Source organism: Orycteropus afer, unplaced genomic scaffold, assembly GCF_000298275.1.
Source record: "Orycteropus afer afer isolate SDZICR_OR568_19922 unplaced genomic scaffold, OryAfe1.0 scaffold00276, whole genome shotgun sequence".
Classification (NCBI taxonomy): Eukaryota; Metazoa; Chordata; class Mammalia; order Tubulidentata; family Orycteropodidae; genus Orycteropus; species Orycteropus afer.
Window position 1 is genome coordinate 2422907 of NW_006921863.1, and position 27660 is coordinate 2450566.

The following is a 27660-nucleotide window of genomic DNA, read 5'->3' on the forward strand; positions in this document are numbered from 1 at the left end:
CCTTTGTCTTCATCTCCTTTTCAACCCTGTAGTGTGGTCTTGTTTGTAATAAATTAGAAAATGTTTCTGGCAGAGGCTGCTTGGCATTTGCTGCAGTTCCACTTTTTGTTCTATGCTCTACACACTACTGTATAATTCTTAAGGATCTTGGTTCCAGGCTTTCTTTAGCATGAAGCACAAATGTAGAACAGGAAGTGAAGTAGCCACATGATATATTTTAGGCTTGTAATCATAAATCTCTGAAACAGCTCTGAGCATCAGAAAAAATGGACTCAGGCAATATAAGGTAACAGATTATCATAAAATGCCACATTATAATGCCTACAGATTTACACAGAATGGCGTGAGCAACTTACAGAAATTTAATTTGTGTATAAAAATGAGTGCTATATATGAGATTTCTTCTCCATATAAAGAAAAAAGTAGCAACCTAGCACATAGAGATTTTATTTTTTTAAAAAATACTGGTCTTGAATATCAAAATCTATCTTCCATTAAATTGAGGAAAAGTGATTCTGAGGAAACCTGTACTTATTGTTCTGCTACACTTAAAAATAATTCAAAGCTAGTTGTATTGGGGAATGCAAGTTCTCCCTGGTGAGTATTGTGATAGCTGTAGTGTCTGTAATATCTTATGTCTTACTTTTAATAATCCCATGGAAAACAAAATTAGGCACATTTTAACGCAATCTACTTGTGAAAATTTAATGATAAAATGATGCAATTTTGTTGTAAATCAGTCTGGGGCTGTAATAGGCTTTTTTTTTTTTTTTTTTCTGGCATGGCCTGTTATCAGCTGTGGTCACTCCCTAGACCATTTTAAAGACCACATTAATTATTTTTAATAAAAACTCGGTGGCCTTTTATGTTATGGTACATTTAAATATTCTTTGAAGCCTGTCACTATTTGTGTATTTATATTCAAACAAAACTAAACAAAAAGATTTGGACTCTTCAAAAACATGAATGATAAATTACCTCTTTCTCCCCTTTCTAAATTTTTTTGCGTTTAGGTCTTAGAAGCAGCTTTGGTCCATTTTGATTGACATGAAAAAGCTTAGGACCTTAAATGTGATTGACTATTTTCCTTTTAATTTAATTCTCTCTCCTCTGAAATTCCATACTGTTACCTCATTTAACTGCCAAATTTCATATTTGTTTTATAACTGCATTCTTTAGGGGAAAACTAAGATAGGTACAGAGAAAGTTCCCATGGAAGTACAACATAAACACTTAGCAAATTGCACAAGAGAAAATTTAATCATATTATTAATAAAACGAAAGTTAATTTTACTTTTTCCCTCTGAGTATTTCCATAACTAATGAAATTAACTTAAAGGGAGATGATATTGCATTAGGGCCAAACAGGGGTCTGTGAATTAGTCCTCCTAATGTGTTCTGTACTAGCAAATCTCTCCAGTGCTATGAAAATATTTTTATAGCATTTTAAAATTTAAGGACTTAATTTTTAAAATAAATAAATGACTGTAGATAATTGTCAATTATCATTATCCAGTTAGGTGCTGCCTTATTCTAGCCCTGCAGGAGAGTAAAGTGATAACCAGTATATCCCAGAGAATCTTCTTTTCTAAGTCAGCATTTATATAACTTTATTTTAGAAAACAAGGCTTTTCAATAATTTTAGGGCCCTGTTAAAAAGTCTGCTTATAATTAACTTAATTAATTCTCCTATTTGGAATGGAAAACCTCAGCAGACTTCCTTTTGGGGTTGGGTGGCTTTTCCATCAACTTAACAGCTGATTTCCATCATAACTCAGTGAATCTGATCATCACCATTTGTTTCACCCATTATGAGAAAGGAAATGATTTTTATAAACACAAATAGCGACAAAGCGATGGCTTTAATATGAGTATCACTCCTTAGAAGGAAGATGGGGCAATCTACTTCCATAGTGATACTGCCTCGGAAACCCAAGGAGGGGTCGCTATGAGTCGGGTCCGACTCGATGGCACATAAAAACAACAACAACATATGAATGTTGACAATTACAAAGGTGAAAACACAACTCCAGATTATTTTAAAAGTGTCGCTCCAGAAGGCGCGTTCACATGGACAAGCTTTTGTCTTGGAAAACTTCCATTGTTCCTTCAACTTCATTATTGAGAAAGCCAACAAAAATCAGCTTGCTTTATTCCGCACAAACTCTCCTTTCCAAACTTTGCAGCTGTCTGCCACACAGATGTTTCACATCACTATGCTTGTGGTATTTTATGTCCTATGGACTATCTTCTCTGTGATTCTGTTATGAGACACAAGGCAGATTTTCCTAGTAACATATAAACATCCTAATAGCAGCATGATAGTCAATTTAACTCACACTCATACTGCCTACATTAAACACAGATGACTTATTTAAAACTGATTCTTTTACATTAAGTTTGCTATACATAAATACATGTAAACCTGGGAAGTTGTCAATGCAGTGGATATTCATTCAATAGGTCCATTCTGGGCTCATAGTTGAAGAAAGGTTGAAGGTTGGAACAACGGGACTAGCATTCAAACTTTTAAAAGTTTCATGAGTGATTAAATGAAACAGATCTAATTTCAATACACAAGAAATATTTTTGAAATACCAATTAGAAAAGGACTAGTTTTAGCACCTATGGTCAGATTATAATCTAGGGCATTAAAAAGAACAAACAAACTTAGTTCAGAAGGGCAGGCCAATCTCAGAAGTGAACTAATATATAAATAAGATAGCACATGAAGTAGTGGAAGCTAATTTAACCTTCTTTAGAGCACTATTTCTAATTCCAAGTTAATCGAGTAGAAGGATGTCAAAAACAGTGAAGGTTCCAAAGAAGATCATGTAGACTTGGACTTAGAAACTGTAAATTCAAAAGAAGGAAATTGTTTTAGTTGGTCAAAACACTGAGGTACAACTGAACAATAGTGTTCAGTAACAGAAATGGCTATTAAGTATTGTGCCTACAGCATTTGACCGCTAACCAGAAGGCTGTAGGTTCAAACCCACCAGCCACTCCTCAGAAGGAAGACTGGGCAATCTACTTCCATAGAGACACTGCCTCAGAAACCTAAGGAGGGGTTGCTATAAGCCAGAGTCAACTCAACAGCAGTGAGTCTCCAACTTAAAAAGGGAAAATGGGCTCAAATTCCCATGCAACAAATTTACATAACGAGAAAATTTATCTGCCAATGATGGTCATACACTATGAGAATGGGTTTCCCAGAAAACATGCTCTGTCTTCTTCTCTGGAGATCATCAATAACATTTAATGACAGATTTAATAGTTTTGGTTCATTTAAATTTGTAATGTATGGGATGATATTTCAAAGTTCTTTGTAACTCTACTTTTCAATAACTTGCTTAACATTGAGGTCAAATTAAAAATGTACAACGAAGTTTAATCATTAAGGGAAAATATGCAAGAAAATTTTGTTTCATAAAGATACTGATTTACCTATTCAAATTGATTTGACTTTTGCTACCCAAGAATAGATTCTAACCATATCTATTATTGGTCATTTTTAATATTCTATTCAGTTATAAGGAAAAGACAATTAAAATGAGATTTGGCATTGTTTAAACACCAAGGAATGACTTATAAAACACCACATTTGGTAAGAGTGAACAAAAAAGATGGTTATATTTTAAAATTCCTCTATTTAATTCATTTACTTAAATAAATTTCTGGAATCATTTTAGGAACTGTAGCTAAGGTCACAAACCTCACATATTTTATCCAATAGAATTTAGTCACTGAGCTTTAATTTTTTTTCAAATTCTTTAAAAGATATATTAAAATATTTAAATAAATATTAAAAATTAAATAAATAAAAATAAAGATAAATATTAGGTATCTATATGAAGTGGAGAGTGCACCCAAGAACATGTATAAGGTTGGCAGACAGTGGTCCAATAACTTTATGTGTATGATCTGAATTCCCAGGTGTATAATGGGGCTGACAAGGGGCAAGGTTGTAGTCACTGCTTGGTCACAGCCAGCTACCCAGAGGGACCAAGTAGTTGAACCTGTGGGCTCGGGACCATAGTAGCAGAGGACATCAAACTCAATTGGCATAACATACTACGCAAATCATTGTTCCACCTTCTACTGTGGTGAACAGCAACTGAGATCTTAAAAGCTTGCAAGCTGCCATCTAGATGCAACGATGGGTCTCTCCTTGTCCAGAGCCAAGAAGAAAGAAGAAAACCAAAAATTCATGGAAACAATCAGTCCTAGCAAATGGTACACCATCCAATCTGCAGCCTATACGACTATGAGACCAGAAGAAATAGACAGTGCTCGGCTACTGTCAACCACTTGGAAGAGGATCTTTGTAGGAGATCCTGGATAGACAGGGGGAACAATGTGGGACAAAACTTAGAATCATTTGGAAAACAAAAAAAAAGCAGGGAACAGGTTTGTTGGCCCAATGGAGCCTGGTGGAACCACTGAGACTATGGCCCCTAGCTGCCCTTCAGGTCTGGAATTGAACGCACACTTATGGCTTCCAGCCAAGCAATAGACAGACATACTAGTTGAGCATTTACCTGAGGTAGATACATTCCTTGGAGAGAATAAGCATGAGAGAAAGAAGGGCTGCTCAGGCACAGGGAGACAGCTCAGGGGGTAGGAGTGCATGGAGGGATGGACACAAGGAAGAGGTAGCTATCAGGAGGAAGTGGGAGAGGAGATGTTGCATTGTGGTAAATTGTGGTCAATGTCATGAGACAAAGTGTAAGTGATCTGCTGTATGGAAAGTGTATTTGCTCTGTAAATTTTCACCCAAATCACAATTTAAAAAAAAAAAAGACATTAAAAGAATTTTGAAAAATGAATCTGAAATTTGGGGAAACTATTGTCATTCTGTGTTATATATAAGACAGCTTTTATGTTATGACTGAACTTTCTTAACTTTTAATATGTCAAATAAATTTTGAATATGGTAGGGTCTTAGGGAGCTCTGGTGGCATAGTGCCTAAGGCATTTGACTGGTAACCAGAAGCCTGGCTGTTCAAACCCACCAGGCACTCCTCAGAAGAAAGACTGGGCAACCTACTTCTGTAGAGATACCATCTTGGAAACCCAAGGAGGGGTCGCTATGAGTGGGAATTCACTCGACAGCAGAGAAGTGAGTTTTTTTGTTTTTTTTTTTAACATGTGGAAGAAATGAGTAAGAATCTAGATTCCAGCTTTATTTGAGAAAAAAAAAAAAATGAATCCATTATATGCCTATGTAGATTCAAATAAAAAGAAAATAAATAAACCTAAACTTTCCAATATTTTTTGGATTTTATGTCTCTTTTTAGTTTTTGTTGATTCTATTTGAATGTAAGGAGCTCTGGTAGTGTAGTGCCTAAGGCACTTGACTGCTAACCAGAGGGCTGGCGGTTCAAACCCACCAGCCACTCCTCGGAAGGAAGGTTGGGCAATCTACTTCCGTAGTGATACTGCCTCAGAAACCCAAGGAGGGGTCACTATGAGTTGGGGCCGACTCAATGGCACATAACAATTTGAATGTAAGTACCTTGTTTTTTCATACATTCATATGAATTCATCATTTAAATAATAATTTAAAATACACCAGGATGTTTTGTAACAGTACTTTTTGTGGCTATAGACAGTCTTTGAATTAAATTCTACCCTCAAGGAGAAAAAAATATGTTTAAAAATTGTTTTGTTTAAATATTTTCTAATGCTGGTTTTAAAAAGCACCCAAACTCAAAACCAAACCCACTGACTTCCAGTCAATTCCAACTCATAGCAACCATACAGGACAGAGTAGAATTGCCCCATAGGGTTTCCAAGGTTGTATCTTTACTGAAGCAGACTGCCACATCTTTCTCCTGCACAGCAGCTGGTGAGTTCAAACCATCAACCTTTTGGTCAGCAGCCAAGTGCTCTTAACCACTGCACAACCAGGGATCCTTTAAAAAGCAAAAGAGGGTATAATCAAGCAAGACAATCAAGCTAAATAATTCCACCACTTCCCTGACTTAACTTTTTAAACCCCCACCTCTCCACATACCAATTTTATTCCAGGGCTTCAAACAGATTCATTCTGGTTCAACCCTCTGCTGAGAATTTGCATTTCCACCCCAGATACACTGAATCAGAATCTACATTTAACTAGATTTCCTGGTGACTCTTACCTTGATAGACTATGGATTCTGACTCAGTATACTTAGGGTGGAAATGCAAATTCTCAGCAAGGAGTCTAAACAGAAGGAACTGGTTCAAAGCCCAGTGTTGTTCCTTGATCGTACCCATCACAATGTGAAACTACTTTTAGAACCTGAGCTATTGGAGGAAATGCATGCCTTTCTACTTTTAGAGAGAAGGTTTTTTGTTAGTTGTTGTTTGTTTTCCTGAAAATGCTTGAGGAAGCCTCCTGTTTCATAGTCTAGATTAAAAAAAAAAAAAAAAAAAGCTAGTCTTTGCAATGATCTCATGATTGATCAGCCAGTTTTTTTTAAGCTAAATACACAACAGGTGGCTCTAACACTCAGAAAGTTGAGCCTAAGGGAGAAAATCCAAGCTGAGGTATCTTAGTTTTCCTTTCCTTTGCTGACTACTTGGACATCACAGCTCTGTGCCTTTTTGGTTGTTGGGAAATGCCAGTGAATTTCATTTTATAAACAAGTTATATAATAAGATAGTGTATTTTCTATTAATTTTAGTTATATATTGCTTCTACAAGGTTATCTTAGAAACTTAAAAATTTTTAACATGGGTCCATTTTATACACATTCAAGGATACTAGAATTTTGGGGAGATCTTTGTTTAGCTAGCCCCTACAGACCCTACCAAAAATATTGCAGGGAGACTATAGAATATGTGCTTGTTCAATTAATCAGACTACAGTCATGATATATCATAGGACTATTATGGCTAAAACAATTCTAGAACATCTGAAAAGTTAACATAATTATAAATGTTGAGAAATATTACTTGAAACAAATTTTAAGCAGTAAATCTAACTGAAGAACGCCTATTTTTGTTAGACTTCGCAAAGAACATTTATTTTACTTTATTATAATATTATAGAATTAATCATTAGAAGGCACATATCTCCATTATCTGAAATAAAATAAGTGGAGATTTTTACTTACAGCATGGCTCATTTTTAGCTCTGAGTTGAACATTATGATTATCTAATCATATGATTATCAGCTCCAAGTACTCACCTGCAATTATTGATATTTAAGTTCCCATTTCAAATAAAGAGTGGCATCAAACAAGGACAGAATAAACAAAATTCAAGGATTTAACTCAGCCACAGTTGGCCTCAGCATTATAGCACCAACAATCTAATTGCACTTAAGGCCTGCAATTAATACAAAATTACTGAGAAATACACTCTGTGATTCTAGGCACAACGGGGCACAGTTAAGACCTTAAACTGGCATATCTTCATTCTCTCTAGACATTGGTCAAACTTCCTGTTGCTTTAACCACATCACTGCTGTTCAGTTTGCTTGCTTTTGCAAGTCACTGAACTGTTTTCATTCCCGTGCACAAAGTACAGGACATGGAATCCATTCCCAAGCCCAAGTTAACACCAATGCATGCCTTCCAAGTAGTATTTTAAAATCTGTAATTTTAAAAAAGGTATCAGATACTTACGTTTAAAGCAGTAGGCATCAAATCTGTTATCAGGGAGAGGGAAGCCTGTCTGGTTCTCAAAACGATACAGGGTTCTCACCCCAAGTAAACCACCTCCACACTGGGCCCTGGCCACGGTCACAGGGTGGCGCACACTGGCGTCAGAAAGCCAACCGTAATCGCACTGGTCGAAGCCGTTCCTCCAAGCAGCATGGAGTTCCCCCACTGTCGCCAGCCGGGCGTCCTGGTTTTCACACTCTTCTTCAGCTTCTTCAAAGGTAAATTTGTTGGGTGCAGTGATGTGGTACACATCACCTAGAAGAACAACAAAACAAAAAATCCTGTTTTCACTATTCATCCTTTTCTGTTTTAATATTAAAAACGAAAACAGTTGCAATGGGATCCATTCTGGGTCCGTTCTGGCTCAGGCAACCCTACGTGGGTGAGAGTAAGATGTGCTCCATAGGGTTTTCAATTCCACAGCTGGCTGGTTTCTTCCAAGGCATTTCTGCATGTACTGGAACCTCCAAACTTTCAGTTACCAGCTTAGCACATTAATCATTTGCAGTATTCATGGATTTTTATATAATTGGGAGTGGAGAGTGGGAAGCTTGTAATCCTGTTTTCATGGCAAGGTAGTAACTCCTGGTATTTTAAAGCAGAAAACATAATTACTTAATTTTGTTATAATTATTATTTATAGTAAGAAATAACACATACAAGAAAAGTCATTCGATACACATATATTCCCATAGGTGATACAAGCAAACTCTTCATAATAAAGTTTAAATAAATTATTGAAAATGAACAAAGCTTTCCAAGTGAATGAGCCTATAATGTACTTATTCTCATTGCATGCTGTGAGAGGAAAGATGTCTTGAACTACCATTGAGGTTACTTATCCAAAAATCACTTTATTTATCTGAAAATCAAATAATAATAACCCAAATCCCTTCCTCATGTATCACTACTATCAAAATGGATTAATTTCTATGAATCCATCAACAATACAAAACAGGAAAATAGCCCGGAGTTTGAAGATGGGAAAAGATAGAAACAGTACAGAATGTTATTTCCTACCTTCCTACCTTAATTAGTTGTGCTTCTATATGAAAAACCAAAAATCCAAAAACAAAACTCACTGCCATAGAGTGAATTCCAACTCATAGTGAACCCTACTGAGTCAGAGGCAGGGCACAGGGTCAAGGAGATGAATGGGGGCTGACATCAGTTCCCACTCAGCCAGCCAAATGCACCCCAGTCAGCTAGAGGAAGAGGTGCCTTATATTCTACTTTCTCTGTCCAGAGAGGATATTTTTTCAGAATCTTTCCAGAAGAGATAGCTTTTTGTAATTCTCACAAAGATACCGTCTAGCAGGGGCTTGAACTAGGTTCAAGTGACTTTTATATCTGTTGATTGCTTGACAAGCAAAAGCTAGGCATTTGTTTTGCTCATCAAATCTAATTAGCAGAGGGCATATTTATTATCACTCAGCATGTTATAATAAAGCATTCTGGAAATTCCATAGAGCTTGTTAACTTAGAATTTTACCTAGGTAGCCCATATCGACACCAATGGAAGCAGCAGTCAATAAATCAGATGACTTACTGCATTTGGCAAAGCTGCTGCAAAAGATCTCTTTAAAGTGTTGAAGAGCAAAGATGTCTAACCCAACCCATGGTATTTTCAATCATCTCATATGCATGTGAAAGCTGGACAATGAGTAAGGAAGACCAAAGGAGAGTTGATGCTTTTGAGTTGTGGTGTTGGTGAAGATTACTGAAAGCACCATGGACCGCCAAAAGAACTAACAAATCTGTCCTGGAAGAAGTATGGCTGGAATGCTTCCTGGAAGCAAGAATGGCCAAACTTCGTCTCATCTACTTTGGTCATGTTGTCAGAAGGAACCATTCCCTGGAAAAAGATATCATGCTTGGTAAAGTGAAGGATCAACAAAAAAGGAGAAGGCCCTCAAAGAGATGGATTGGCACAGTGGCTGCAACGATTTGCTCAGTTATAGCAAAGACTGTGAGGCTGGCATGGGACCAGGCAGTGTTTTGTTCTGTTGTACATAAGGTCACTATGAGTCGGAGCTGACTCAACAGTACCTAACAACAAAACAACAGCCCATATAACAAGTTGCTGAAATGACAGATCAAATTAATGATGCATTTCATGTATGAAGGAGCTCTGGTGGTGCAGTGCCTAAGGCATTTGACTACTAACCAAGAGGGTGGTGGTTCAAACCCACCACCCACTCCACAGAAGGAAGACCAGGCAATCTACTGCCGTAAAGATTTACTGCCTGGGAAACTCAGTGGGGGTTGCTATGATTTGGAATAGACTCTATGGCAGTGAGTTTTGGTTTTGGTTTTTTGGTTTTTCATATACAAGCACACCTAGTTAAAAAGAGACAGAGGCCAAATTAGAGAACATCTTCTCAAATATAACAGCCAGGTGGAGATTTACAAAATGAGATAGAGAAGGAAGCTAAAATATTGGCTGGAAAGGACGTGCTGCCGAAAGAGACATGCACTTCTGAGACACACACGCTGCTGGGAAAAAGACATTAAGAGACACACATTGCTGAGTGAGACACCGAGGGACACGCTCGGCTGAGAGAGAGACTGTTGGCGGAGAGATGGCGGGCTGGGAGAGAGACTGAACATTGTTCCTGAACTTGAATTGTAGCTTGGCACTTCCCTAATAAACCCCATAATCTGTGAGTTCTATGTGGCCACTGCAGTGAATTATCTAACCCTGAGCAGAAAGGTGGGTGCTGCGGGAGGAACGGTTGGTGTCAGGGTTGGTGAAAGGGCTGGAGAGAGGTAGCATGTCTAGGCTTACAGTAATGAGCCTTGGGCTACCGATAGTGATTCTGTTTTTCTTTTGTGTGGTTAGAGGAGGTCAGAAGATGTGGCCTCCTTGCCTTTTTTGCTGTTGGTGTCAGAAGAGGTGGGATTCCTTGCAGTGGCTCTAGATTCTCAGAAGCATGGGATTTTGTAGAAGAAAGAAGGAACGGGCCTGGGAAGTGAAACTTTGGATTCTTAGATGGTTACTTTGTTTGGTGTTACTGCCTCTTAAAAGAGATAGTTGGGAGCTTTGGTAGCGTACGTAATGCCTAAGGCACTTGACTGCTAACCAGAAGGCTGGCGGTTCAAACCCACCAGCCACTCCTCGAAAGAAAGATGGGGCAATCTACTTCCATAGTGATATTGCCTCAGAAACCCAAGGAAGGGTCGCTATGAGTCGGCACATAACAACAACGACATAACAACAACAACAACATGATAGCAGCTGCAAGTCCTGTTTCCATCTCACTGAGGCTGCTGATTCTAAGATTACTAGACAACTAGTACACAAAAAAACATGCATAATTTGCATCTTCACCTAACTAAAACCAGATATAAGAAGCAATTGTTTAAAATGATTATAGCCATTTCTCTCTCTCTCTCTCTCTCTCTGACAGCTTTATAAAGCAAGAAATAGTAATCATGGGGAAAATAGTCAAAGCACACATACCAGAATTTCTCAGTATCAATCTAAAATTACTACTGATGAAACTAGGCCAAGTCCCAATATGAGCTATTTGAAGAAGAGAAAGGAAAATTGCTTTTACCTGACTGAAGAAAGTAAGACAAAGGTGAAAACAGGGTTTTGTCCTTAATTATCTGGTCTGGTAAAGAATCATCAACTCAAATCCAAAAATACACTAAGAGCAAGTGAGTACCCCTTCCCTACTCCCACAGTGTTTCCCTGTGATTCAATGCTATGAAAAAAAAAAAATTGCCATCAAATTAACTCTGTGGTGACCCATGCATGTCGAAATAGAACTGTGTTTCTTAGGGTTCTCAGTAACTGATTTTCAGTTGATCATCAGGCCTTTCTCCCAAGATACCTCAGAGTGGAATTGAACTTCCAGCCTTTTGTTAATGGCCAACCACATTAAGGGTTTCCACCATACCATTTTATTCAAGTTAAAACAACTTTTAAAATCATAAGTGTTACAATACCAGCAAGATATTATTTATTCAATAATATTTGTTGAATGAATGGCATTTCAGGTTCTCCTTAAGAATGGAAGTGCTCTTTTTCTTTCCTCCTTCCCAGCCAGTACATTAAAGCTAACTGCTGCATTGCTTTGGGTAGCTGATGACTAGGGCAGACAATTCATCTCATCCATAGACTTGACTAAGGAACTCTGGTGGCACAGTGGTTAAAACATTCAGCTGCTAACCAGAAGATCAGTGGTTTGAAACCACCAGCTGCTCCACAGGAGAAACATGGGGCAGTCTGTTTCTATAAAGATTTACAGCCTTGGAAACCCTATGGAGCGATTCTACTTTGTCCTGTAAGGACGCTATGAATCAGAATTGACTCGATGAAAGTGGATTGTTTATATTATATTATGTTGTTGTTGTTGTTGTTATGTGGTGTCGAGTCGGACTCGACTCATAGCAACCCCTCCTTGGGTTTCTGAGGCAGTATCACTACAGAAATAGATTGCCCCATCTTCCTTCCAAGGAGTGAGTGGCTGGTGGGTTTGAACCACCAGCCTTCTGGTTAGTAGTCAAGTGCTGTAGGCACTATGGTACCAGAGCTCCTTATGTTATGTTATGTTATGTTATATATGTGTATGTATAAATAAATAAATAAATGCAGAAAGAGGAAAGAGAGACTTGGCTTAAGACAACACTAAGACAGATAGAGAAATTGTCACCTCAAGTAGCCCCATTCACCTTGGATATGCACTTGCCTTTGGCCTTAAAAGGATGCTAGTGTGAAAGAACACAGAATGCCAATATTTTTTCCTGTAAGGTAGAACATTTGGGCTTGTATTACAGCTGGAATACCAATTTTGTTGCCTTAATTTCCTTCATTGTGAAATATTTCTACTTTGTGGCAAAATAGCTACTCCTCACAAGTAACAAGAATGATCAACCAACCAGAGAAATACAATTGACTTAGTAAAACTGCTTCTCCAAACAGCACTGCTAGTCTGTGTATTGTAGAAATCAACTTCTCCAAATAAGACCAAATAAATAGACTAATAAAGAAAAATTACTACATGATTTTAGGGATACCTAGCTACCCAGTTTTAAACAGCAAGCATATTTGGGGTATTAAGGAAAGAAAGTTTTAGTAGAACTGGTAGGAATTTCCTTATTATTATTAAATGAATACAAATCTATTTATAGAACATTTCATATAAAAACTTTTATTAAATCTGACTTTATAGCAAAATATCAATTATGTAATTCACTTCTTGGGGGTACAATTTCCATAATTCAATACTCATGAAATATTAATTTTAATTTTTGACTAAATTGTCTCATCCCAAGGCCACTTATTTTCCTTTTAATTTAAATGTAAGTAATTTTCAAACATTGCAAACACAATGAAAAAAAATATTGAAAGAAGCATCATCATTGGCTTTACATTGGTTTCCTGGCAGGACAGGGTATTCTGGCATCAGCTTCATCTAAAACCCAACCAGAAAGAAAGATAAATCAATAGATACTACAAAGATAACAGTCATCGACTAATCCATATTATATCAATTCTTGATTTCTAAGACATTTATTTTTACCTTTTATTGACAAAACAAAGTAACTTTTTGTCAAGTCTCCTTTGAGTTCAGTTAAATACCTAGTTTAAATTGGATAATCCTTTCACATTATTTTTTTTAACCCAAAATAACATGCATGTAGGTGGTCTGATACTTGAATCAAGATTAATCTATTAAAAGCTTATAATTGAAAATGAGGATAGGGAAGATTGTAACTTATGGCCCAAGTTCTAAGAACATAACTTCCAAAAATGTCTTCTACAATAAACTTGTAGTCCTTGAGATACGAATGGGCATTTAAAAAAAAAATAGGTCCTATAGACAAATTCACTTTAGAAAACAAATATATAAGTCTGCAAGACTTCTCAGTGGCCTTATTATTATAGTATTTATTGTGAGTCCCCACAAGGAAGCTATGGTTTGCAGTGGGTCTCAAATCATGCTACTAGAGAACTGTTTTCTCATAGAAAACTTATTAATAGTTCACAAATTTTTCATTGGAATAGTTTGGAAAACATTGTTCCAAAGAAATGTATGTTTTGATCAGGAAAATGAATTTCAATTACTTTGTAACAAACATAATCTACATTTATGGTAGCCGGCGTCAATCAGCTCAAGGCAGAAGCAGAGTGAATGCACAAGGTAACCATAAGAATCAAAGCAGGAGCCAAAAACTAAAGAGAGTACAAGCAAAAATAATATGAAGTCACTTGCCTTCCAGTGTTGAGTCAAAACCTGCAAGCGAGCTGAAAAAAACAAGGTGCATGGAGTGTGGAGTCGGAAACCCTGATAAGTGTCTAAAAGAGAAATTTAAACATAACACAGAAAAGCTAATTTCTCAAAGTCCATGGAAACAGCAATTAAGAAATCAAATAACATATTGTTTTGGAAAAATTTGCTGCAAAAACCTCTTTGAAGTTTTAAAAAGCAAAGATATCACCTTGATGACTAAGGCAGACCTGACCAAAGGCATAGTCTTTTTAATTGCCTTCTATGGACTCAATGGCAGCTAACAACATTATACATGCAAAAGCAGGGCAATGAAAAAGGAAACAGAAGAATTGATGCATTCAAATTGTAAAAATGGTACAACCACTGTGGAAAATGGTATGGCGCTCCCTTAAAAAGTTCATAATAGAAATACCATTTGATCCATAAATCCCACTAGTGGGTATATATCCTAGAGAAATAAGAGCTGAGACACGAACAGGTATATGCACAGTCATGTTCATTGTAGCATTATTCACAATAGCAAAAAGATGGAAACAACCTAAGTACCCATCAATGAATGAATGGATAAACAAACTATGGTACATACACACAATGGAATACTATGCAATGTTAAAGAATAATTAAGAATCTGTGAAATACCTCATAACATGGGTGAACCTTGTAGACGTTATGCTGCATAGAATAAGTCAATCACAAAAGGACAAATACTGTATGAGTCTACTATTATAAAAATCAAGGAAGGGTTTACCTAAGAAAAGAAACATTCTTTGACAGTTTCCAAGGACGGGAGGGGAGGGGAAGGAAAATCACTAATTAGAAATAGACATGCATTAATTTGGGTGAAGGAAAGGGCAATATACACTAATGGGGTGATCAGCACAATATCACGAAGGCAAAGAAAGACACAGAGAGGTACACAAGAGTTATGAACAACAAAGGTAAATACTATTATATAATAATCCTGCAATATCATTAATAGCTAACAATAATCTATGAGTGGCTACAGAGGCAGACAGGCAAGCTGAACAAATGTGGGTAGGTGAATGTGATATGGCAAATGGCAGAGGATATTTCCACATATGTATTTGTATATACTGTAAATATATCCAAGTATATAGTAGAGCAATCGGGGGGCAAAGTTATGAAAACTTCTTAGCCTTGAGGGAATGAGTCACAGACTGGGCTTAGGGCCTTAGGATCACAGTCAATTGATATAAGAGTTCACAAAGAAAATGTTCAACATTCTACAGTGGTAAGTAAGTACTGGAGTCTTAAAAGCTGGCAAGTGGTCATCTAAGGTGCAACTATTATTCTCTCCCAATCTGAAGCAAAGAAGAGTGAAGAAAATCAAAGATGCATGGGAACAAATAGTCCAAAGGACTAATGGACCATATGAAGCTCAGCCTCTTCCACCCTGAGACCAGAACTATTTAGTGCCCAACTATCACTAACAACCATTCTGTAAAGGAGCACATAGACACTCCTGGATAGAGTGGGAGTGTCCTCGATACTGTGGCCCTTAGACACTCTTCAAATCTGGAACTGAACTCATTCCTGTGGCTCAACTTTCAGTCAAGCAATAAACAGGTTTATAAGGTGAATAATAACACCAGAGATGTATGCACTCCTGGAACAATCAATCATCAAGATCAAAAGGGCAGCGTTTGCCCAGGCACAAAGCTCAGAAAGCAGGAAGGGACAGGAAAGAAGGATGAATGGAAGTGAGAAGAGTGCTGTTACATTGTGGGATTTGTAATCAATGTCACAAAACAAAATATGAATTGTAGAATGGAAAACCAATTTGCTCTGTAAACTTTCATTCAAATCACAATAAAAAGTTAAAAAAAAGATACCAAAAACTATAGTGTTGGCAAAGAATATTGAACGTACCGCTAAAAGAATGAGCAAGTCAGTCTCTGAAGAAATACAATCAGAATGCTCCTTAGAAATGAGGATGGCAGGACTTCAGCTTGCTTACTTTAGACATGTCATCAGAAAAGATCAATTGCTAGAAAATGCCATCATTTTTGGTAAAGTGGAGGGTTAGCAAAAATAAGAGAAACCTTCAATGAGATAGTTTGACATAGTGGTGAAACAATGGATTCAAACATAACAGCAGTCATAAAGATGGTACAGGATTGGGCACCACTTATTTGGTAATTCAGAAGGTTGCCATAAATCAGAGCCAATCTGATGGAAATCACAACAGCAACAGTTTCTCAAAGAGTAAACAAAGATAGTGCAGATAAAAGCCCAGACTTTCTCCTCCATAACAAAATTCCAAGCACACATCTTTGAATCCCCACCAAAAAAAAGAGTCAATTTTAGGCTAAAGACTGACCACTTATACACTGAGAAAAGCAATCAAGATGTTAAAATTTTCAAATTCCTACTGATGTACTGGGAGCTCTCATGACATTGTGCCTAAGGCATTTGACTGCTAACCAGAAGGCTGGCAGTTCAAATCCACCAGCCACTACTCGGAAGGAAGGTTGGGCAATCTACTTCCATAGTGATACTGCCTCAGAAACCCAAGGAGGGGTCGCTATGAGTCGGATCTGACTTGACAGAAGCGTTAGTTACCAATGTACTTTCAGCTTTTAATTCCATAATCAGAAATTATATATAGGTCAATATGTGTTTTAAACCCAAATGCAATGAAATGAAATTGGGCAGAAATGAAGTTTGAGGTAATAACCATAATGCAACTCCAAGCTTGATCCACAAATGAATGCTTATATGAGGATGTACTAAAAGATAAAAACTAATTAAAGTCTGGAGGGAAAGCCAAGTAAGAGCAAAGGAAAAAACAGGGAAGAATCATTGATCTTGTTCATAACCCAGGGATTGCTTGTACATTGATAGGGCAATTATCATAGAATTTGTAACTGGAGTACAGATTTGGAACATGTTATCCACTACGAAACAAAAAAAAAAAAAAATACTACATTTTTCTCTAATTAAAAAGAACAACAAACTGTCATCAAAGAAATATGCATAGTATCTTTTATATCACTGGCAAACCTGGGAAATTAAGCAAAACATCTTGGTGTATTTGCTTAGTTGCTCTCTTTCAACCTAATTCAAATGACTTAATTGTGTAACTTCTTATCCTGATGGTATTATAAAGGCAAGGTTTTATCTCTGAATGATGTAATAAAATCAGGGCTCCAAACCGATTTGTTCCAGTTTGAACCCCTACTGAGAATTTTCATTTCCACCCCAGAGATACTGAATCAGAATGAGATTGGGATTTTGTTAAAATGTTGATTCAGATTCAGTGTATCTGGGGTGGAAATCTAAATTCTCAGCAGGGGTTGGAATTGGAATGTATAGGTTTGAGGCTCTGATTTTATTACATCCATCAGCTGCCAGGAGTGGGGAGCAAAGTCTTCTGTGAGAGTTTAGGCAAGTTTGTGTTCTATCTGTACACCTGTACACTTGTACCTGAACAATTTAAAATACTTTTAGATTCACTGGATAGATGCCCTACAGGAAGATGAGCATTCTTTTTATAAATTGATGAGTCTACTAGTAAGTCCCAGGAGTAGCCTCATCAAAGCAGCCACAGTTCCCAGGTTACAAGCTTGTGATTCATAGACAATTCCTACTTGCCCTTTAATATTATGTAAATTTTCCCTCAGCCCTGAGAAAAAACAAACCAAACCCACTGTCAATTTTGACTCATAGTAAAGCCCATTGGGTTTCCAAAGCTGTAAATCTTTACAGAAGTAGATTCTGGCTGATGGGTTTGCACCGCCAACCTTCTAGTTAGCTGTCAAATGTCTTAGGCACAGTGCTACCAGAGCTCCTTGACCTGATTCCTACTGGCAACAAATTCTTTATCACCATCACTTTCACTTGCTGCATTTGCAGCTTTTAAATCATTGAAAAACCTTGGAGTCTTTTCTTGCCCTAAAGTAAGGCTAAATAAGAACCATGTGCATCTGTTCCAACTTACCTAAAAATTTAATTTTAAAATTTACTTAGACTTAAAGACACATTTAGAATGGATCTCACAACTCGTTCATAACCTGGGGACTATACATCAATGTTGTTGTTGTTGTTGTTGTTATTTGCCGTCGAGTCAGCCCCGGCTCATAGCGACCCCTCCTTGGGTTTCCAAGGCAGTATCACTAAGGAAGTAGGATTGCCCAACCTTCCTCCTGAGGAGTGGCTGGTGGATTTGAACCGCCAGCCTTCTGGTTAGCAGTCAAATGCCTTAGGCACTATGCTACCAGAGCCCCTATACATCCATAGGGCAATTATTATCAAATTTGTAACTAGAGTGCGGATTTGGAACATGTTTCAAAATATTATCTATTATGAAAATGATTTCATTTTTCTCTAATCAAAAAGCAATAAATGTCAAATCATGCATTACTTAAGATAAAATATCAAGTTAACTTAAGTTGATATAAGCAGTAATTTGAAATGTATACATATACATTCACATTAGTTTGTATTATATAAAACTATAATATAGAAAGGATTTCACACAGAGGATAATTTGCATGTTCATATGGAACAAATATATTTAATTTCTTAAGCCATAGTTTTCTAAACTTCCAAGTTAAACTCTCACGGCCTTGAATTAATTCCTGTTAGTTCAACTTTCCAGGAATGTCCTAGAGGAAAGTGGAAAATACTGCTGGTGAGACTTTAGTATCTGGTGTCATCCCAGAAACTAAACTCATCCTAATCATGGGGATTAACATCATCAGAAATATTAAGGAAAAAAAATACTCTAATTTGATAACTAGCTGCTAAAAGACTCCCTAGAAAGTGCATTATGCATGTCCTTTTCCACACTTTTGATTGCTAAATGGAAAAAATTGCTTCTTGGCAGGCTCAAAAATGACACATATGGAAATGGCAAGCAGATGAGGACACTGAAATGGCCCAAAGTGTTCAAAGTGTTCAAAAGCAAAGTGTTCAACTCAGCAAAAATTATTAAAAGCCTGGATCTAGAGAAAAGCTATGATGGGATCTTTTTCTCACCCAAAATATTCCTTGAAATCAACAAGGGAAAAGGAGAATTGGCAGATCACAGATAATTATGCAATTCTTTCCAAGCCTGTGGCTAATGGGCTGCTGTCTACACTAGTTACAATTGAGATCTCTCAACATTTTTCTTGCTGGGCATATTTGCTGGGTGATGTGATATGTGCTTAATGTTTCTTCTGTTAATTTGTGTTCATAACCCTACTATACTGAATAGTCTGATCTGAAAACTCATTCTTGTAAACTAATCATGATCCTGTTTGCCCAATTTAGAATAGAAATCTCTGTTTTTTTCACTATGAGGAAGTTCAAACTTTGACACTGCCTTGTTATTTGGATCAAAATGGTATACAAGTGTGGTAGTTAAGTAATTAACTCCATGGTGGAATTTACTATGAGCAGCTGAGTAGCTACCCTAGGGATGTGGTCTGCTTCCTGTATATAAGGAGAAGTCTTGGGGCATGCTGTCTAGCTTATGGTACCCTTGAAGTCTGCATGTAGCCATGTTATTGTTCGGCAGCCTGACATGCTCTGCCGACCTTGGGACTTCAAATGGACTTGAACTAATGACCTGACATGTGGTTTGGGAACATCAGGACTGTGCCTTTTTACTTGTCAACCTTGGGCTTGTCAGTCTCAGCAGCCAGCAGCTGAGTGAAGAAACGTATCTAGTTCCAGTGCCGGGAGCAGGAGGCAGAACTGAAGCCCAAGGTTGAGAGGATTTCACACAGCCCCTAGAGCCTGGCACTTTGAACTTAGACTTACAGCCTCCAAACTGTAAGAAAATAAAGTCCTGTTTGTTCAAGCATCCCATTTGTCATATATTCCTGTTAGAGTGGGACTGTTGTTGTTGTTATGTGCCGTCGAGTTGGACCCGACTCATAGCAACCCCTCCTTGGGTTTCCGAGGCAGTATCACTACGGTAGATTGCCCCATCTTCCTTCCAAGGAGTGGCTGGTGGATTTGAACCGCCAGCCTTCTAGTTAGCAGTCAAGTGCCTTAGGCACTATGCTACCAGAACTCCTTCAGAGTGGCACTAGGTAACCAAAACAATAAGCAATAAGTGTGTGCACTGGAAGTAGTGTGTGAACTGGATGTAGTCACCTGTAATGAGTTTCTAAATACCTGTAACATAAAACCACTTCTATAGCAAGTAACAAGGTGATAGACACAATCCAACTTAATCATTATTTAGCTTTGAAACTTTAAGACTTTTAAGTTTCTTCAAAGATTTTCTTTTTCTCACTGTTTCTTTCTTCTCTTTCTTTTTCCTTTCTCCTTCCTTCCTTCTTTCCATTTTTTTTTTTTTTTTTTTGGACTGTGTCTATATACACAAGGGAGCTCTGGTAGCATAGTGTCTAAGGCACTTGAATGCTAACCAGAAGGTTGGTGATTCAAACCCACCAGCTACTCTTCAGAAGGAAGGTTGGGCAATTTACTTCCATAGTGATACTGTCTCGGAAACCCAAGGAGGGGTCACTATGAATCAAGTCTGACTCAACAGCACATAACAACCACAACATATACACAAGGTCACAGCAGCTAAGACTAATAATCATTATCCTCTGAATCACAAAATCAATCAGCTATACATACTTGACTAATAGCTAACATCTACTACTATATAACCTTTTAAGGGCCAATGTTTACAGATAATTCAAAAACATGTCAATTCCGGAGAGTTGGTCCCTTAACCTGTACAGAGCCCAACCTTCTGTTAGCAGCAATAGGAAAACTCAGATTCTGACAAAGTTCTTTCATTCCATTTCAGAAGGTAGAGCTAAAGTTAGTCTCGTGATGCTTCAAATTTGCGAGGTAATGAAACTGGAAAGTCAGACAGGCACCTTTAATATTTCTCAGCTTCCTTAGGCTGAAGCAGAAGCATTGTTGTTGTCAGATGTCTTCAAGTTGGTTCCAACTCATAGCAACCCTATGTACAACAGAATGAAACACTGTCCTGCCCTGCACCGGTCTCAAAATCCTTGCTATGCTTGAGCCCATCATTGCAGCCACTGTGTCAATCCATCTCATTGAGGGTCTTCCCCTTTTTCTCTGACCCTCCACTTTACCAAGCATGGTATCCTTCTCTAGGAACTGGTCCCTGCAGACAACATGACCAAAGAAGGTGAGATGAAGTCTGGTCATTCGCATTTCTAAGGAGCATTCCAGCAGCACTTCTTCCAGGATAGATCTGTTCATTTCTTCTGACAGTCCATGGTATTTTCAATATTCTTTGCCAACACCACAATTCAAAGGTATCAAATCTTCTTTGGCATTTCATATTCTCTGTCCAGCTTTCATATACATATGAGACAATTGAAAACACCATGGCTCGGGTTAGGTGCACTTTAGTCTTTAAAGTGACATCTTTGCTCTTCAAAACTTTAAAGTATTTTTTTGCAGTAGATTTTGCCTAGTGCAATATGATGTCTGATTTCTTGACTGCTGCCTCCATGAGTGTTGATTGTGGATCAAAGTAAAATGAAATCTGACAATTTCAATCTATTCTCCATTTATCATGATGTTGCTTACTGGAGCAGTTATGAGTATTTTTGTTTTCTTTAAGTTAAGAATAAATCCATACTACAGACTGTAGTCTTGGATCTTCATCAGTAAGTGTTTCACATCATCTTCACCTTCACCAAGCAAGTTTCTATCATTTGCATACTGCAAGCTGTCATTGAATCTTCTTCCAATCTTGATGGATTTTCTTCTTCATATAGTCCAGCTTCTTGAATTATTTGTTCAACACACAGATCAAATAACTATGATGAAAGGATACAACCTTGATCCGCACCCTTCCTAATTTTAAACCATGCAGTAATCCCTTGCTCTGTTTGAACAACAGCACCTTGTTCTAAGTACAGGTTCCTCATGGGCACAATTCAGTGTTCTGGAATGCCCATTCTTTGCAATGTTGTCCATAATTTTTTATGACCCACAGAGTCGAATGCCTTTGCATAGACAATAAAACACAGGTAAACATCTTTCTGGTATGCTTTGCTTTCAGCTAAGATCCATCTGACATTAGCGATGATATCCCTCTTTCCACATCCTCTTCTGAAACCAACTTACATTTCTGGAAGTTCCCTGTCAAAACACTGCTGTAACCATTTTTTAATTATCTTCAGCAAAATTTTACTTCCATGTGATATTAATGATATTGTTCAATAATTTCTGCATTCTGTTGCATCACCCTGCTTTGGAATGGGCACAAATATGGATCTCTTCCTGTTGGTTAGCCTGGTAGTTGTCTTCCAAACTTCCTGGCATAGATGACTATGCGCCTCCAGAGCTGCATCCATTTGCTGAAACATCTCAATGTGTATTCTGTCAATTCCTGGAACCTTGTTTTTTGCCAATTCCTTCAGTGCAGCTTGGACTTCTTTCAATACCATTGGTTCTTGATCATATGTTACCTCCTGAACTGGCTGAACATCGACCAATTCATTTTGGTACATGGACTCTATATTCCTTCCATCTTCTTTTGATGCTTCCTGCATCTTTCAATATTTTGCCCATAGAATCCTTCATTTAGCTTCAGAAATGCCAAGCATTTCCTTCACTTTTGGTTTTGTAATGTCAGGTCTTTGTATATCTCATCATAACACTTTACATTGTCTTCTCAAGCCGCCCTTTGAAATCTTCTGTTTAGCTCTTTTACTGCAACATTTCTTCCATTAGCTTTAGCTACCGTCAATTCAAAAGCAAGTTTCAGTCTCTTCTGATATCCATTTTGGTCTTTTCTTCATTTCCTATCTTTTTAATGACTTTTTGCTTTCTTCATGTATGATGTTCTTGATGTCATCCCACAACTTGTCTTGTCTTTGGTCACTGGTATTCAATGTGTCAAATCTATTCTTCAGATGGTGTCTAAATTCAGGTGGGATATACCCAAGGTCATATTTTAACTCTCATGGACTTGTTTTAATTTTCTTCAGCTTCAACTTGAACTTGTATATGAGCAATTGCAATGAGTCAATTCCTGGTCTTATTTTGACAGATGATATTGACATCCTCCATCACCTCTTTGCTCAAATGCAGTCAAGTTGATTTCTGTTCATTCCTTCTGGGGAGGTCCACATTTATAGCCATTGTTTATGTTGTTGAAAAAAAGATATTTGCAATGAATATGCCATTGGTCTTGCAAAATTCTATCATGTGATCTCCAGCATCATCTCTAACACCAAGGCCAGAAGCATGTGGCTTAAATATTAGGCTTTGGGTTTTGACATTTTTAACCTCTAATTATTAGAACACTGTTATCCATCCACTGTGACAGTCAGTTAATGACATAGTTCCTAAGGCATTTTGACTGCTAATTAGAAGCCTGGTTTCAAACCCACCAGTCACTTTTCGGAAGGAAGATTGGGCAATCTACTTCTGTAAAGATACCACCTCGGAAACCCAAGGAGGGGTCGCTATGAGTCAGAAACAACTGAATGGCAGTGAGTTATTTTTTTTTCCAAATCATGTAACATTCATGGAAAAAAGAGTCAGCATCTTTGTGATTGTGTTATTATATATAAGCTCTCATGTACATTAATTTAAGAGTTTAAAGACTAGGGAAGTGTTTACTAAAAATTAAACATATTTGTATGATGCTCAGGATTTCTGAACTAATTCTTTCCTACTGAAAGATCTGTAACATTTTAATTAGAGTGAGGAAGAGGTTCTAAAACATTTCTGATTTTCCAAGTCTTCTGAATATATGGGAGCTCTGGTGGCATAGTGCCTAAGGCATTTGACTGCTAACCAGAAGACCTGAGGTTCAAATCCACCAGCCACTCCTTGGAAGGAAGACTGGGCAACCTATTTCCATAGTGATACCACCTCAGAAACCCACGGAGGGGTCACTGTAAGAAATTGAATGTAGTATGAGTCGGGGCCGACTCGACAGCAAGTAACAACAACAACAACAACTTGGTTTGACAGGCACAGTATGACTTCATATTGACTTCGGGAGGATCAGCTTTGATTTTTCATTTTTGTTTTGGCTTTCCACAACTACGGACAAATAGCCACTGCCTTTTCAAAAAAGCTTTTTGGATTTAGAACTCCAGTAGACCTGGACATGAAAACCTTAAAGCAAATGACTGTCACATGCTTCCAAGCATGTGACAAGAATTTATCTCAAGACATTTCTAAGACAAGATTATAAAATTAAAGGGACCATATATATAGAAAACACTAAGGAATCCACTAGAAAACTATTAGAACAAAGCAATGAGTTCAGCAAGGTTGCATAGATCTTGATCAATATACACGAATCAGTTGCATTTCTATATTCTTGAACTGAACAGACAGAAAAGGAAAGAAAATTTCACTTAAAAAAGCATCAAGCAGAATAAAATATTTAGGAATAAACTTAACAAAAGATGTGCAAAACCTACGCTATGAAAACTACTAAGCATTATCAAAAGAAATTAAAGAAGATCTAAATAAATAGAAAGGCATCTATAGTCATAGATTAGAAGATTTAACATTGTTAAATAATTCTCTCCAAATTGATCTACAGATTCACCACAACACCTTATCAGAATTCCAGCTGGCTTCTTTGTAGAAATCAACAAGCTGATATTAAAATTCATAGATCTAGAAGAATAGCCAAAATAACCTCGGAAAAGAAGAACACAGTTTGAATTTCCCAACTTCAAAGCAACTGTAAACAAGACAGTGTTGTACTGACAAAAGGAAAGATATATAGGTCAATGGGATAGAGTCCAGAAATAAACCTACAAGTGTATGTTGTTGTTGTTGTTATGTGCCGTCGAGTCAAACCTGGCTCATAGCGACCCCTCCTTGGGTTTCCGAGGCAGTATCACTACGGAAGTAGGATTGCCCAACCTTCAACTGATTTTCAACAAGGGTAACAATATCATTCAATGGGGCAAGAGTAGTCTTCAATAAATGGTGCTGGAACAACTAAATATCTACATGCAAAAGAACAGATTAAGACCTCTACCTTACACCATATATATAAATTCACTCAAAATAGGTAAAAATAAAAGTAAAAGCTAAGACTATAAAACTCTTAGAAGAAAACATAGGAATTTTCTTCATAATTTGGGATTTGGTCAAGTTTTCTTAGATGTGACACAAAAGCATGAGCAACCAAAAGTAAATAAATAAGTGGAGCTTCCTCATAATTAAAAACTGCTGTGCTTTAATGAAAGTGAAAAGCTACTCACAGATTGGGAGAAAATATTGGCAAATCACATATCTGGTAGAGGACCACAAGAAAAGAAAACTTACGGGCCAATATAACTTATTAGATATATGACTTGCACATATCTTTTACATCTTACAAATTTTAATGCAAAATCCTCAGTTAAATATTAGCAAACTAAATCCAGCATCATATTAAAAGGATTATACACCATGACCAAGTGGGATTTATTTCAGGAATGCAAGAATGTTTCAAATTAGAAAATCAATCAATGTAAAACACCACATTAATAGAACAAAGGACAAGACCCACATGATTATCTCAATCTACAAAGGAAAGGCATTTGACTAAAGTCCAACACCCTTTCATGATGAATACTTTCAACAAGCTTAAAATAGAAAGGAAACGCCTCAATCAGATAAAGGGCATTTATAAAAACTCACAGCTAACATCATGCTCAATGGAGATAGAATGAGCGCTCTCCACTTAAGATCAGAAACAAGACAAGGATGCTCACTCTCACCATTGCTATTTAATCACGTACTGAAAGTCCTGGCTGGAGCAATTAAGCAAGAAAAGATATTCTTATATCAAACCAGGAAAGAAAAGGTAAAAGTATCCCCATTTTGGCAAGAATTCACATGAAAGCTACTAGAGCTAATAATTATTCAGTAAAATGGCAGGGAACACGGCACCCAAAAATCAGTTGGAGTTCTATACACCAGTAATGAGCAATCTGAAAAGGAACTTTTAAAAATGTCATTTACAATATTTAATAGATTAGGGACATACATTTCTTCTGTACCACCACCAACCACAATCAGGACCTATTCCAGTAATAAACACATAATATTTATTCAAAAAATTCTCAGTGGTAATTGCAATACTTCTCCAGCCTTGGTTTCTTTCAGAAACTGCCACCACCACCTGTCATTTCTATATCATTTGAAAAAATGCTTCACTTTGCTCACAAAATTTACTAAGAATTTTTTTTAATCACCACTGTGCTTTTGTTTCTCCTTAAACTTCTCCTCTCTTTTCTGTGATGTCTCTTAGAAATAAATCTTCCCCAGAGATACTCCTTTTTCCTTTCCAGCCTCTCATAGGGATTTCCTTTTTTTTTTAATCAACCCACTCCCCTTCCTGGAAGATCATCTTCTCTGGGATTGGCTTTAGCTCTACCAGGAACTTATAGTAGCTTTGCAGAAATAAAACTAACACATAATCTTTTGTATTTGACGAATACAAAGCAATGAGAGAACAATTAAATACCAAATCGTGTAGAACGTCTCTGAAAGAAGTAGGAGTTCAGAGTGAGGAAATTACAATTGGAATTGTCAGAATAGCCAGAGATGAGCTCCAGGAAGCAGTAACTTTTCAGGCAAAGAAAAAAAAAAAATAATAATAAAAGGGTGAAAAGATAGGGATGTGTTTTCTATATGAGAGCCAAAACACTATTACAGGCAGGAACAAGCACGGAATGTGTGGAGAGTTAGGTGCATGTGTGTGGTGCATGTGTGTGGTGCATGTGAGGAAAATTGAGTTTGAGTTAGTTACTATACAACCAGATTTTAGAGGTTTTGAAGACCAATCAAAGGCACTCTGGTGGTGTAGTGGTTAAGGCTGCTAGCCAAAAGGTCAGTGGTTCAAAACGACTAGACTAGCTGGTCCACAGAAGAAAGATGAGGCAGTCTGCTTCTGTAAAGATTTACAGCCTTGGAAACCCTATGGGGGTTGCTGTGAATCTGAATCGACTCCAGGGCAGTGAGTTTGGTTTTTTGGTTTCAGAAGGCCAGTCAGAGCTTTTGCTTCAGGTAGAAGACAACAGAAACACCACTGTACAACACTGAGTAGGAGAATGATACAATGATGGTGTTTAAGTGCTTTGATGATCATGAAACAGGCCTCATGAAGAACTGCTGAAGGCATGGTGAGAATCAAAACCAGACAAGAGACACAAAATGACAATCTAGAAACATGGGTATGAAATTCAGAAGAAAGTGTGGGTAGAGAGGTAAAACTAGAAATTAACATTTTCCTTTATTTGGCCTTCCAGTGTTCTTTCGTGCTTCATTCATTTCACAAAGCATTTGATATGACTTATGAATGCAAGAGAACAAAATGAAATTTATAATAAGGAAATTGGAGCCAAGGAAAATTGGGAAGCAAGAAGAGGACTGATGAAAGAGATGTGAACCTATTCAAGACACAAGTGTGAAGGGAGGTGGCTGGTGGGACAGGGTGATGAATTTACTCATTTATTCAACTCTATTCATAGAACACCTACTATGAGCCAAAGACATAGTGGAGATACACAAATGAATCCACGTAGTTCCTTCCTTCCCTGAAACCACAGTCTAGTAGGAGAGAGAGAGATGTAAGCAAACATTTGCAGGAGGATGATTATAAATTGATTATTTACAAATTGATTATAAATCTAAGGTTCAGAGATGAAAAAGGTGACAGAGATGAAAAATGTGAGGTGAGATATGAGGAAAGAGAGAGCCCACAATTCTGACATCTCAAGATGGTGGGAAGCTTGTGCAAAGGTCAGGGAAGTGGAATTACAGGATGATACCCAGGTGAAGT

General features: G+C 37.3%; 1 protein-coding gene across 1 annotated transcript in view; it reads right to left on the minus strand.

The window, feature by feature from the left end:
• VCAN (versican) overlaps positions 1-27660 on the minus strand; it is a 127215-nt gene that overhangs the window by 77626 nt on the left and 21929 nt on the right. The window contains exon 5 of the mRNA XM_007950544.1: positions 7618-7911. Coding sequence (XP_007948735.1) covers positions 7618-7911 — 294 coding nt within the window. The remainder of the gene's footprint in view (positions 1-7617; positions 7912-27660) is intronic.